General features: G+C 41.4%; 1 protein-coding gene across 1 annotated transcript in view; it reads left to right on the top strand.

Moving 5' to 3' along the window:
- The window catches only part of VWA8 (von Willebrand factor A domain containing 8), a 263,005-nt gene that overhangs the window by 37,585 nt on the left and 212,528 nt on the right, over positions 1–12,892 (top strand). The window contains exons 4-7 of the mRNA XM_065414163.1: positions 870–1,037; positions 4,888–5,052; positions 5,707–5,756; positions 6,065–6,173. Of these exons, the coding sequence (XP_065270235.1) occupies positions 870–1,037; positions 4,888–5,052; positions 5,707–5,756; positions 6,065–6,173 (492 nt within the window). The remainder of the gene's footprint in view (positions 1–869; positions 1,038–4,887; positions 5,053–5,706; positions 5,757–6,064; positions 6,174–12,892) is intronic.

Here is a 12,892-nt window from a genome sequence, read left to right as displayed (position 1 = left end):
AACTGATTTTGTTGGTCCCTTGAGTAGTTGCTTAAGATATATTTCATTGAAGCAACATTTCACTGCCCAGCTCAGTAGACAGGCCTGCTAGGTGTGGTTCTCTGTCCCCTTCTATGGGCAGTTAACCCAGCTAGAGATTAATGAGCCTTAGCTAAGCGCCATGTGGCTTTTAGCTTATGCAGCAGAGGCTCATACTTCAGAGGTCCCAGGTTTGATCCCGCCCGGCGACAACCAGGTCTGTCAGCATTACAGTAAGAGGTGGTTTGAGTCTTGTCGCCGTGTGCTTGATTGTTGCTTATGTGCTTTAAGGGCCTGAACCTACCACTCTGGCGTATGCAAAGTAGTCATTTACTACACTGATTTCAATGGGACTACTTGCGTTCAGTGAGGTACCACCCAATGTGAGTGTCAGAATTGTGACTTTCCTTCACTTCGACTCAATAAAGGAATACTTTGTGAACATGGAACAAGTTAACCATATTTGGAGTTTTTATTGTTTTAACTTTTAATATTTAGTTTTACATTCTGTGCTTGAAATATCAGATTTTTAACAAAAATATATTGCACAAAAAATTTCCAGTGTTTGTTTTGATGCTGTTTTGTTTCCTGGATTAAATAGTTTTTTAGATAAACAACTACGATAACTAATTCTTTCTACAGAAAAATGTGTTCAATTTAATTGTTATATAAGGGTAAGATCCTCCAAATGCTTCCCAATGGAAATAGTACTTACTACCATGCTAAGTCCCATTGACTCAGATTACTTAAGCATTGATGTGTGCAGGATTAAGCCCTTCATTTTCAGTTGGATTTCATGTGCTATATTATGCTGTATATGTCACTTAATGTTGTTGTTTTTGTTGAAAAAGTGTGCAGTCCGTGCAGCTACAGAAGGCAGAATCCTTGTGTTGGAGGGTTTGGAGAAGGCAGAGCGGAATGTCTTGCCTGTGTTAAACAATTTGTTGGAAAACAGAGAAATGCAGCTTGAAGATGGGCGCTTTCTTATGTCTGCAGAACGTTATGACAAGCTGCTACAGGTACAGGAAAGCATTATGTTGTTTTGAATTTTTGTCTGTTTTTGACAGAGAAGTGATCCTATTAACAATATAAGAGCTGTCCTGAGATAAACAGGGTACATCCCATGGAGGTGTTTCCACCTGTGTGAGGATGTGACTCAAGATGATAGCTGGCTAAGTGAAGGTCATGGGTGAAATCAGCCACTCCGTCATTTAAAAATAATTTTAAAAAATGTCTCCTGAATGTCCTTTATTCTCATAGAGAGAGACTGGTTACTAATTCTGAAGTGAATTCTGCTTACTTCAAGCAAATGCATGCTATTCTGATTCACGAAGAAAAACATTTAGAAAGCCCTCTAAAAATCAATGAATGTCTGAAAACAAATGATTAAGGGATGCAATGCATTCCTTGCTGCCATATAATCCTTCACTCAAAGGTGAAAGTAAGCCGGTATGGGCTGGTTCGGCCTACCGGTAAGAAAGTGGCTGCTGGTATGGGCTGGTACACAGCTGACATTAAAGCGCTGCTGTGGCAGGGCTTTAAGCACTGTACTGGCAGGGCTGCTGATCGGGGGGGAGGGGGGGCAAAAGGAGCAGCGGCCCTGGGGCTCCCTTTAAAGCGGCATCTGAGCCCCGGGCGGCATGGGCTGGGCAGTGCTGAAGGGCTGGCTGGGGGAATCTGGCCCCAGCCCCGCCCCTTCCACTCGAGGCCCCGCCCCTTCCAGGGGCCCAGAGCCGCCCCCACCTCCACCTTGCCCAGGACCCTGGCCGCCCTGCATACCGGTAAGCCCTTTAAGTTACTGTCACCCCTGCCTTCACTCATCCTATAATTTGCAAAAATATGTGCAAAAGGCCAATATAAATTACAGGGAGATTATTGGAAATTGATCCCTTGAATAGGAAATGGGATTTTATAATTTCCAACTGATGAATTTGAGCTTTGGTACATTTTTTCAAGTTTTATGAGGCAAAGTTAAGTTTGAGCAGGTTGTTTGCCAGTCCTTTGTACTCTACTTCCATGCCCATGGTTTCCTGTCCCATACCCTGTCAATTTCCTACCATCCACCTGACTCTGACCTATCCATATTTCTTCATATTATATCTACCCCCATCAGCCAGATGAGCAGTAGCTTGTCAGTTTATAATCATTTTTAAATAATTTTAGACTTTTTGGTCTGCATATTTCTGAAACACCTCTGTATGAACAGGGCCAGTCTGTAACTCCAGGGGACAGAAAAGCTGAGGTGGGAAATACAAACAAAACATTATAGCTTCTCATGTAGAGGTGCACATACCTCTGTACGAAGCGTGTTTCCACCAGGCGTAACGTACAGGGAGTTAGAACTGGGGCTTTCTTCTACCAGGTTCAAAAAACCCAACAAACAAGAAATAGCTTAAGCTTGCTTAAAGCAAAGTAGGGAAAAATACAACCCTTCATTTCAAGTCTCGTAAGTAGTGTGTATAGTTCATTGGCTTCTCAATTCTTCATTGCTTCCTGTCCCTGTAGCATGGCCAAACTGGGCAAGTATTCTGTTCTTTCTTTTCCCCTCAGCATTTCAACTGCTCCTTTTTCTAACCCTGTCTTAGTGTGGGATATCAATTATTATGAGCTAATACAAGTTAGAAAAGTTAACTTCAGATCAATTTGAAAAACGTGACTTTAAATGTCCTTATTCTAATCTTTACTAAACTTCCCATAAAACTTCAGTGCTGAGATGGAACCTCATCAGGCTCAGCCTTACATGAGTCATAGGAAGGAAAATCGCAAATAGAGCTCTGTGAATAATTGATTTTTCAGTTCGCTGGCCAAACCAAAAAGTTGAAAAGAATAATTTCGGATCAATCTGAAACAAAAAATTTTTGGTCCCTTCAGCAAAACAGGAAAAAAAATTCAGGTCTAGCAAAATTTTCTGTTGCACCAAAATGTTTAATGTAGATTTGGGGTGTTTTTAACTGCCTTTTTAAATAAAAGGAAAGGCAATTTGGGAACACCATTCACAAAACCACCACAGGATGAAGAGATGGTGTCTTTGCCCTGATACTATATAGTTCTATGGTTAGAGCACTCACCTGGGATGTAGGAAACCCAGGTTTAAGTCCCCACTCTGTCTGATTCAGAGCAACATCTTTAACTTGGGTCCTTCCACTTTGCAGGTGTGTGTCCTAACCACCAGGCTATAGGGTATTCCAGAGTGAGTCTCGCCCAGTTTCTTCTGTTGAAGCTGTTTCACTTTGTATTAAATAATTAAATATTCATGGGGCCAGAGAGAGAGAGAGAGAGAATGGTGGTTAGGGGACTCACCTGGGAGGGGGAGTCCTGGGTTCCAGTCCCTGCTCCAATGACTATTTAAGTATTTTACACAAAGTGGAACAGCTTCAATAGGAGAGATTGAGAGAGGGCTATTCCAGAATACCATATATGGTTATGGTATTCATCAGGGACAGGGGAGATCTAAGTTCAGGTCCCTGTTCTGAATCATGCAGAGCAGGGCCTTGAATCTGGTCTTCAGCATTCCAGGTGACTGCTCTAACCACGAGGCAATAAGGCGTAAGAGGGCCCCCACCCCAAACTCCTTCTCCTTCAGTTTCATGAAACTACCTTGAAAATATTTTGGCAGAAACTATTTGGCAGATTTGTGTTGAATTCATGAATAGTTTCAGTTGACCTAAAACTGCATTTTTCAACAAATAAACTTTGTCCAAAATTTTTGCGCCCTACTCCAACTTAAATACACCCACGCTCCTACATATTATTGCACAACATTGCCCACTGAGCCATTAAATACTGTAACTCATTTCTGAGACATTTGTGGTTGGTGGTTATGCCTTTTTTCGCTTTTAGAGTAGTTCTGATCCATTCCAGTCTGTTTCGGTTAGGAGAGGTAACTTATGAAAATGTAATTAACATATTGAAGTACAACATGTGGTTATTTATCATAGCTACATTTAAGGAGGAGACATGAAAACTGACCTTAAATTCAAATAGGAATTGATTGAGATTGTGCAGTACGTTTTTTGTACCTTGCTAATGATAAAATGGCTCTAAATTGGCCCCTTAGGTATACTGCTAATGTTATCTGATTTGAATAAATCTCACAGTGATACTAAATCTAATATTGTTGTTTTGTTGTTTGGGGAATATTGTATTACATAAGTTATGGCTCATTTTCTGTTCTTCTATGTGAATCATTATTCTGGCATTGGGTCTGCACGAAGTAGTCATGTACAATTTCAAGCAAGACTTGATTGTAATGTGGGAAGACTGCAGAACTGTCTAATTTGTCCGCGATGAGTCTTTTCCTGGCAACGTGATTGAAATATACAATATGAAATAGATATTCTCTTCAGAAAAGAGTACAGTGATAAACCTGTATTGTTATTACTTGTGGTAGAGCATATTATATACAAACAAAATGTTCTCTTATTCAGAGGAGCATCCCTTCATTATAGTTAAAAAAAACCCAAACTTGCTAAAGTTAGACTTTTAATTCTATAGAAGAAAATACATAACACAGTTTCATTGTTTTTTCTCTTCTTTATATAGAGAAAGATATTTGTAACTCTAATTCATAGCTTCCAAACTTCGAGCATCTGTGGAAATCCATCATTAGTTTGCCTGAAGGCTGAACTCAGTGAATCATATTTCAGCCAACCTTACCTTAGAAAGCCTCGATTATATGATCTACCAATTGAATACCTTAAATCAAGATGGAACATTTCATCCTGGCCCCTCTGTGTTAAAGACGAGGGAAGTGGAAGACCACTCTTTTAATCCCTCCCCTATAGGTCTTCAGTCTGTAGCTCAGGCATCAGGGCCTTCATTAAAAGATGTCATTGCATTCTAATTATTACTTTATTTTAATTGATCCAGGAACATACTAAAACTGAGTTAGATGCATGGAAGATTGTTCGAGTAAGTGAAGATTTTCGTGTGATAGCACTGGGCCTTCCAGTACCTAGATATTCTGGTAACCCATTGGACCCTCCTCTTCGTTCTAGATTTCAAGCAAGAGATGTTTATCATCTACCCTTTAAGGTAAGTGCAATTGTAGATCAATTAGAGCTTGTTTACAGAGCAGGACAAATTGACATTTTAATCTTGTATTTTACATATTATACATTCAAAAATTAATCATTGAACATGAATAAAACATGTTGACCCTTTTTTGGGATGGAGTCCTATTGATGCCCAGTAATTACTTAAAAGAAAGAGATAATCTCCAAAGGATAAGTTCATGGAGGATAGGTCCATCAATGACTGTTAGCCAGGGTGGGCAGGACTGAAAACCATACTCTGAAGTGTCCCTAGCTTCTGTTTGCCAACAGGGGATGGATCACCTGTTCTGTTCATTCCCTCTGAAGCACCTGGCACTGGCCACTGTTGGAAGATAGGATGCTGGGATAGATGGACCATAGGTCTAACCCATAGGTCTGACCCATGGCTGTTCTGATGTTTTTATTTTGTAACTAAAATTAATTTCAATAAAACAATATAATCCTAAAACAAAGATATGCTAACCTTTTTTTTTCTTTTAGAAAATTAATTGTGTGTGCCAAGACCAGGCTCTTTGCTACAAAAGGCTCTGTGTCTAATTAGATGAGAAATAGAAAACATCTTGCACAATATGCACTGTGATCCATGGTATAACCAGAAATTAATTTGATATGTGATGCTATGTTCTATTTTCAGGACCATCTTAAGCTATTATACTCAGTTGGATCAAATGTTTCTGCACAGAGGTAAATTTTCATAATTACAAAAAAGTAATGTTGAGCGGCTAAATGTTATGTCCTGTCAGGAATGTTTGCTATTTGACCAGAACTGAGTGAATTTTTAGTAAGTATGGGAATATGTTTAAACAGTTTTTCATATATAATTACAGTTTTCATATTGTGAGTCCTTAATTCTTTATAACTTTATTAGATAAAATTTACTTGTATTCAGAAGTTGCTTCAACATCTTAAGCTGTGTTTAGCTTCATAGGGCTTAAAATTTTAAAGTATGTTTTGCAAGTATAAAACATTACAATTTCTTGTTTATTTTCCAGAATCTCTCAGCTCTTGTCTTTTGCTACAACTCTCTGCTCCCAGGAATCTTCTATGCTGGGACTTCCAGATTTTCCTTTAGACAGTTTGTCAGCTGCAGTTCAGATTCTGGTATGTGCACGTAACTGTGAAGTGAAATTTTAAAAGTGAGGAATTTCCTCAGATACAATTTGAACGGTTCATATCTTATTACAGTGTCTTTGGAACTACTAGATTAATAACACTAAAAAAATGTGTCTCTCTCTTAATTGGATCTCTTTGGACACATCCTTAATTGGATCTCTTTGGGCACCATAACGTCTGCAGTGATCCAGATGTAAGATCAGGAGCTAAATTAGTATGAATCATGAGACAAGAAAGATTTCAGCAGAGCTTCGTGTATCTTGGTGTATTGAACAATGATTAGATTCAGTGAATTCATTAGGTGTTAACCAGTTAGGATTAGGATTAACCAGTTGATTTAGAATTGATTTAGGTGTGTTTATTTGGGGGGGAGGAATTTGTGACAATTTCTCTCAAAGAAACTGACTTATTGATACCACATAAAAACTACGAAGTGATAAACACAGAAATTAGACCAATTTATAGTATGCTTTAGGAAGGGAATATATGTTGGATTTTTAAATACATTATAGCATTTTATTCTTCTAGCGCTGTAGTGAAAATGACTTTTAAATGAATGTCAGACTGCTTCCAAAATAGTGGAAATAAAATGTTCCCTCAGCTATTTATCTGACCTGAGGGGTGAAGGAAGAATTTTATTTTATGTTAAAAAATGTAGTGTGTTATCATTGTGTGCCAGTTTCTGGTCTATTTATAGCTTCCTAAACCAGGTTCTCAACTTTTTCCATACTGTGGCTCTGTTCACCTCTGGGACCTTGGGTTCCTCCCCTCATCTGGCTGGGACCATTAACCATTTAGCAATATGGGAAAGGCAAGGTGGTTGCTTGCGCACCACCTCCCAACACATGTTTGCAAGCTCCTGCAGGGCCACGACTCCCAGACTAAAAACCCCTGTCTGAAACAGAAGGCTTTTTCTAGTGTGGAGTGATGAGGAGGCTAATCTCATCTGTGCCATTGTAATTATGTTCTCTTCGAGATATTGTAGGCAAAGTATATGGTGTCCCTTACACAAAGAGCTTTTTAAATGCAATAAAGCTAAGTGAATGGCTGATCACCTGAGCAGTACATTTTACCTAGAATGTGCTCAAATGGATGATTTTTACTACATCCATTTATAATGCTCCAGATTCAAGGAGCATCACTGAATAACAAAATGAGTTGAGTTACATATTTCAAAAAAATATTCTTGTGCCAGGATAGTTCATTGCTGTTTTGCCCATATACATTGGGGATATGTGCAAACAAAAGGAACTAGAGAATTTTGAGTGAAAAATCTATTTTGTTTTATTTAGGGCTTGATTATGCAACCATTATTCACCTTGGTGAGCACTTAAACAAGTAGTTCTTCGAGTGCTTGCTCATGCCAATTCCAAGTGAGTGTTCATGCACAGTCGTTGGAAGGTTTTTGCCCTAGCGGTACCCGTCGGGTTGGCTGTGGAGTCTCTTGGAGTCGCGCCTTCATGGCAGTGTACGTAGGTCTCTGCCTACCCGCTGCCTCTTCAGTTCCTTCTTACCGCCCGTGACGGTCATTGGAGCTGCTTCTTCTCTCTTGCTACGGGAAGCGATCCTCTAGTGATCTTTCTCTTTGTACCTGTAAATAGTTAACTTAGTATTAGTTAGTGTTTCAAGTAGTTTTTATAGTTGGTTAGATAAGTTTCTGTTAGGGTTTCCCCACACTGCATTCTTTCCCTCCTGGGGACTCTCTCTTGGGGACGCTCTCCAGACCGACAGGTGCAAGATCTGCAAAGGCTTCCGCCCAAGATCCGAAAAGGAGAGAGATTTTAGGTTAAAACTACTCATCATGGAGTCAGCTCTCTGTCCCCAGCCGGCACAGCCTGCGTCAGACCCAAAGTCCAGCACTTCTATGCGGAGCGCACCAGCTTTGGTGAGAGAGATTGTGGTGCCGAAAAAGACTCTGGGTCCAGAGACCCCTGGCACTGCCACTCCCTGGCACTGAAGAACTCCACTGTGGCTACCCGGCACCGCTTGCACTCTCCAGTGCCGCACAAGAAGCAGAAGAGAGCCAAGAGGGGGCGTTCGCTCACAATTAGAGCAGTGGAGCATGAAAGCGATAGCGGAGTGCATCCCGCGCCTGGACACTCAGCCCCTGCTCCGGCTAAACCGGTACCATCAACTCTGGCCTTGCAGAGAGATCTGTTGAGTCTGGTACTGGTGGACTCCCCTGTGCGGGATAGTTTGGTCAAGGATCTGGATCTTCCGTCCACCCCAGACATATTCGAGGCGGCCAGGGACTTCATAGCTATGACAGCTCAGCAGGCACCAGCACTGCAAACAAGCGCCGTGCCATCCAAGGGCAAACCAGCCATAATGCAGCACCGATCGCCCTCCCCTCGACACCACTTCCCGGCACCACCCCATTTGGCACCCCTGTGGTCACCGAGATCGGACTAGATGACCTCCTGAGGTCCCTTCCAACCCTAATATTCTATGATCGTAGTCATTTGGACTCAGAGCCAGAGTCGTATGTCTCAAAATGTAGTCGGCAATGTTACTCCCACTTAGAGGATAGGGTTCATTGGAGCTCTCCTAGACTCAGGTCAAGCCAAAGCATTCCTTCCAGAATCGCGTTTTTTGACCATGGGCACCATCATAGAGGGCTTACAATGATACCCCACTGCTATGGCACGAAATTGCCTGAAGCTGCTCAGTCATATGGCTGCTTGTACATATGCATTTCAGCACGCGAGACTGCGGCTCCGATCTCTTCAGGCCTGGCTAGCCTCAGTATACAGGCCAAACCGAGACCGCCTAGACAAGATAGTCACTCTTCCTTCTCCAGTTATTGAGTCCCTCCTGTGGTGGCAAGCGGTGTGTGCAGGAGTACCCTTCTCCAGGCTCCAATCCTTGCTGTCTCTAGTCACGGATGCATCGGCGATGGGATGGGGAATGCACCTTGGACGACTCAGGACTCAAGGTCTCTGGTCCCAGGCAGAACTTTCACTGCACATCAATGTCAGGGAGCTAAGAGCGGTTCGCCTTGCTTGCCAGACATTCCAAACCCATCTGGAGGGCAGATGTGTATCGGTATTGAGCGACAATACAACAGCGATATTCTATATAAATAGATAGGGTGGTGCTCGCTCCTCTCCCCTGTGCCAGGAAGCCTTCAAACTGTGGGACTTCTGCATTGCCTACTCAATACATCTAGAGGCATCGTACCTTCCAGGCTCTCAGAACGAGCTGGCCGATCATCTCAGCAGGTCCTTTCACAATCACAAGTGGTCACTCCGACCGGATGTCGTGATCAACATCTTCCAACGATGGGGATTTCCCCGGATAGAGTTGTTCGCAACAAGGCACAACAGGACATGTCAGCAGTTCTGTCCCTTCCTGAATCAAAGCTTGGGCTCGCTTGCAGATGCTTTTCTTCTCCCTTGGAAGGATCACCTGCTGTCTGCATTCAAGCCCTTCCTGCTTGTACACATGGTCCTGCTAATGGTCAGAAGAGAGGGTGCATCAATGATCTTAATAGCATTAGCATGGCCATGTCAGCACTGGTTCACCACACTCCTAGACCTGTCGGTGGACATGCCCATAACTCTGCCACTGATCCCGGACTTGATCACACAGGACCATGGCCAGCTCCAGCATCCTAATCTAGAGTCTCTCCCCCTCACAGTGTAGAAACTCCATGGCTAAACCCCTTGGAGCTCACATGCTCACACCCTGTTAGGATGGTTCTCCTTGGCAGCAGGAAACCATCCACTAGAGCCACTTATTTGGCTAAGTGGAAGAGATTCTCTATTTGGTCATTACAAAAGGACACTCCACCTTTGCAGTCATTGATTCCCTTTATCCTGGACTATTTATTACACCTGAAACAGCAGGGCCTGTCAGTGTCATCAGTAAAGGTGCACCATCTCAGTTTTCCATTCGGGTTCGGCTGGCTGGTTGGTTTTCGGCAACCCTATGGTTTGCCGCTTTCTCAAAGGACTAGATAGACTGTACCCTCAAGTAAGATCGCCAATCCTCCCAGGGATCTCAACCTGGTACTCTCAAGACTGATGGATCCTCCCTTTGAGCTCTCTTGTCTACCTTTCCTGGAAAGTAGCGTTCTTGGTGGCTATAACTTCAGCCAGGAGGGTGTCTGAGTTTAAGGCCTTAACTTCTGAGCCCCCGTACATGGTCTTGTATAAGGACAAGGTGCAGTTGCAGCCACACCCAGCTTTTCTCCCAAAGGTAGTTTCACAATTCTACGCGAACTAGGACATATTTCTTCCAGTATTCTTTCCTAAGCTGCATGCTAGCCACCAGGAGCGAATACTCCACTCCTTGGCTGTCAGGTGAGCGTTAGCCTTTTACATCAAAAGAATCAAGCCTTTTTGGAAATCAATGCAACTCTTAATTGCGGAGCAGATGAAGAGGCTTCCAGTGTCATCTCAAAGAATCTACTCCAGCAAGAAGGAACTGAAGAGGTGGCGGGTCGGCAGGGACCTATATACACTGCCACGAAGGTGCGACTCCAGGGGCTCCACAGCCGACCCGTTGGGTACCATTATGGAAAAAACTTTCTGACGACTGTGAATGCGGCACACACACCTACTTGAAATGGACATGAGCAACATATCTCGAAGAACAACAGTTACGAGAACGTAAGCAACCGTTTTTTTCATTCATCTGTGTAAGAGTTGCACAATCTAACACTTAATTATGTAGAATGCCAACTGTAGAGCAGGTAAATTGAGCAGTGATTGGGATTTGAATTTTCTGGAGTTTCTTTTTCTCCCATTGAAGAATATACATATATAATACCTTTTGTGATTCCCAATGACATTCATAGCTATGATCAGCTTTTTATTTCTTTTTACTTTACTACCATAACTCAGTTATTTATTGGCTTGCCTAGTACAAAAACAAAAAAACAAAAACAGGGAAACAGAGACATATCAGTTATTACTCACACTTAGTAATCAAATTCTTTTAGACTGCTAATACAATTTATTTTTTCTGCAAATAATTGGAAGTAAAGTGTAGTAATTTTTAGTAACCTATTTCTAAGCTAAACAATATTAACTGAACTATTCAGTAATTGAATTATGAAGTAAAATGTGTACAGTGTAATGGAATCAATATTTAATTATTATAAATTGCTCTGAATGGCTAAACCATGCTGCAGATTTCTGTAATACAGATATTTATTTATTACTTCAACGAAACTACCCATTGCATTGCATTTCTTTGCTCGGAGATATTTAGAAAATATATGTAAGCATGATTTATAATATATTATAGTGTGCCATACACATAATGATTCAAGTAAGTGCAGCAGTCGCAGTAAAACACGGCTTAATTTATAAATATCTTGTAGGGAGGGCGAAAGAACCGTTTTAGTCCCAAGTACCTAATAGCCAATATTGCCTAAACTTAAATGTCATAGCTGAGTTTCCTCATAAAAAAACCTTGCTTTACTACAGTTATGGCTGCTGTTAGTTTTAGTTCCTTTTTGAGAAGTGATTAAAAAGTATACCCTTAAGGACCGCAAAACATTAGAATTTAACAATGTTAACATTTTGTAACCAGTAACTCTTCTTGAGAAGTCCTACCATCACTGTATACAAAGTTAAGTCTCTACGCCCAAGAAAAGCAGATTGCAGGTATCAGAAGTGACAGAAATGGGCCAGATCTCTCGACTTGCATATGAAAATGGATCTAAATAGAAAATTGAAGATAAAAGAGAAGTGTGAAGGGGCAAAGTGTCACATTGGTTTCAGCATTAAAATGTTTCTAAACTGCGTCCACTTTTAATAAATCTTGTCTTGCATGTGAGTCTTCTCTGTTCTTTTTATAGTTTCACACTCCTATCTACTTTTATGGGAAAGTGTCTTTCTGCAGTTTAGTGGCATCAATCTCCAGTAATTTTTATTGATCTCGCTAAAGTAGTTCTGTTGTTGCCTTGTATTCTAAATGATTATCCTCCTGTCGGCCTTCAACATGCTGCAGCGAAAATGTCTCTTCCTTTCCTGATGCTTTAATTGTTGCCCTACTGGCTTCCTGTGTTTCCACACAAAGTTCATACTCCTCCTCACTGTCAAGACTGTGTTGCATCGCTCTTGTCTCTATTTTTGACTTTTTTTCCTATTACACCTTCTTTTATGTTTTATTCTTTGCCAATCCTTGCCTGCTTTCGCCCAATCTTTCACCTCTTTCTCCCACTCATATCTTCATTCCTTTCATGTTACCTCCGATACTTGAAACAGCCTCACTGTCTAGTGGGCCTCACCACATTGCTCTCTTCCTAAAAGTGCCTTTTGTCTTCCCTCCCACCATTTATGACTTAAGTAAAAAACAAACAACCCCCCCAACCTAGTAAATATTTATATTCTATCAATTCTGTTGAAATCCAGTCAAATTCTGTTAAGATCCAATTACAAGATGCATGCCTAACCTCTACAATGTATATTGATGTAACTGGTGCATCTAGACCCTCCTTCTCACTTTGTCTAACCTGGATTATAAACTCTTGGAAGCTGAGATTTGTCTTTTTAGCACCATTCACACCTATAGTGCAGCAGAAACAACAAAAACAAAATCTTATCTGCTCACAGACTGTCCAAGTGTACTGAATTTCTTGGTTACAGCACTTTTTAAAAAACATACCAGATTCTGACCACTGGCAGTCTGCAGTGGAGGCCAGTATATGCAATAAGCAACTGCAACACTCTTTACTTCTCCCTGATGTCTTCCAA

The sequence above is a fragment of the Emys orbicularis genome, chromosome 1 (assembly GCF_028017835.1).
Source record: "Emys orbicularis isolate rEmyOrb1 chromosome 1, rEmyOrb1.hap1, whole genome shotgun sequence".
In the NCBI taxonomy this organism is placed as follows: Eukaryota; Metazoa; Chordata; order Testudines; family Emydidae; genus Emys; species Emys orbicularis.
Note: the sequence above shows the minus strand (reverse complement) of the source record. Positions and strands in the feature narration are given on the sequence as shown.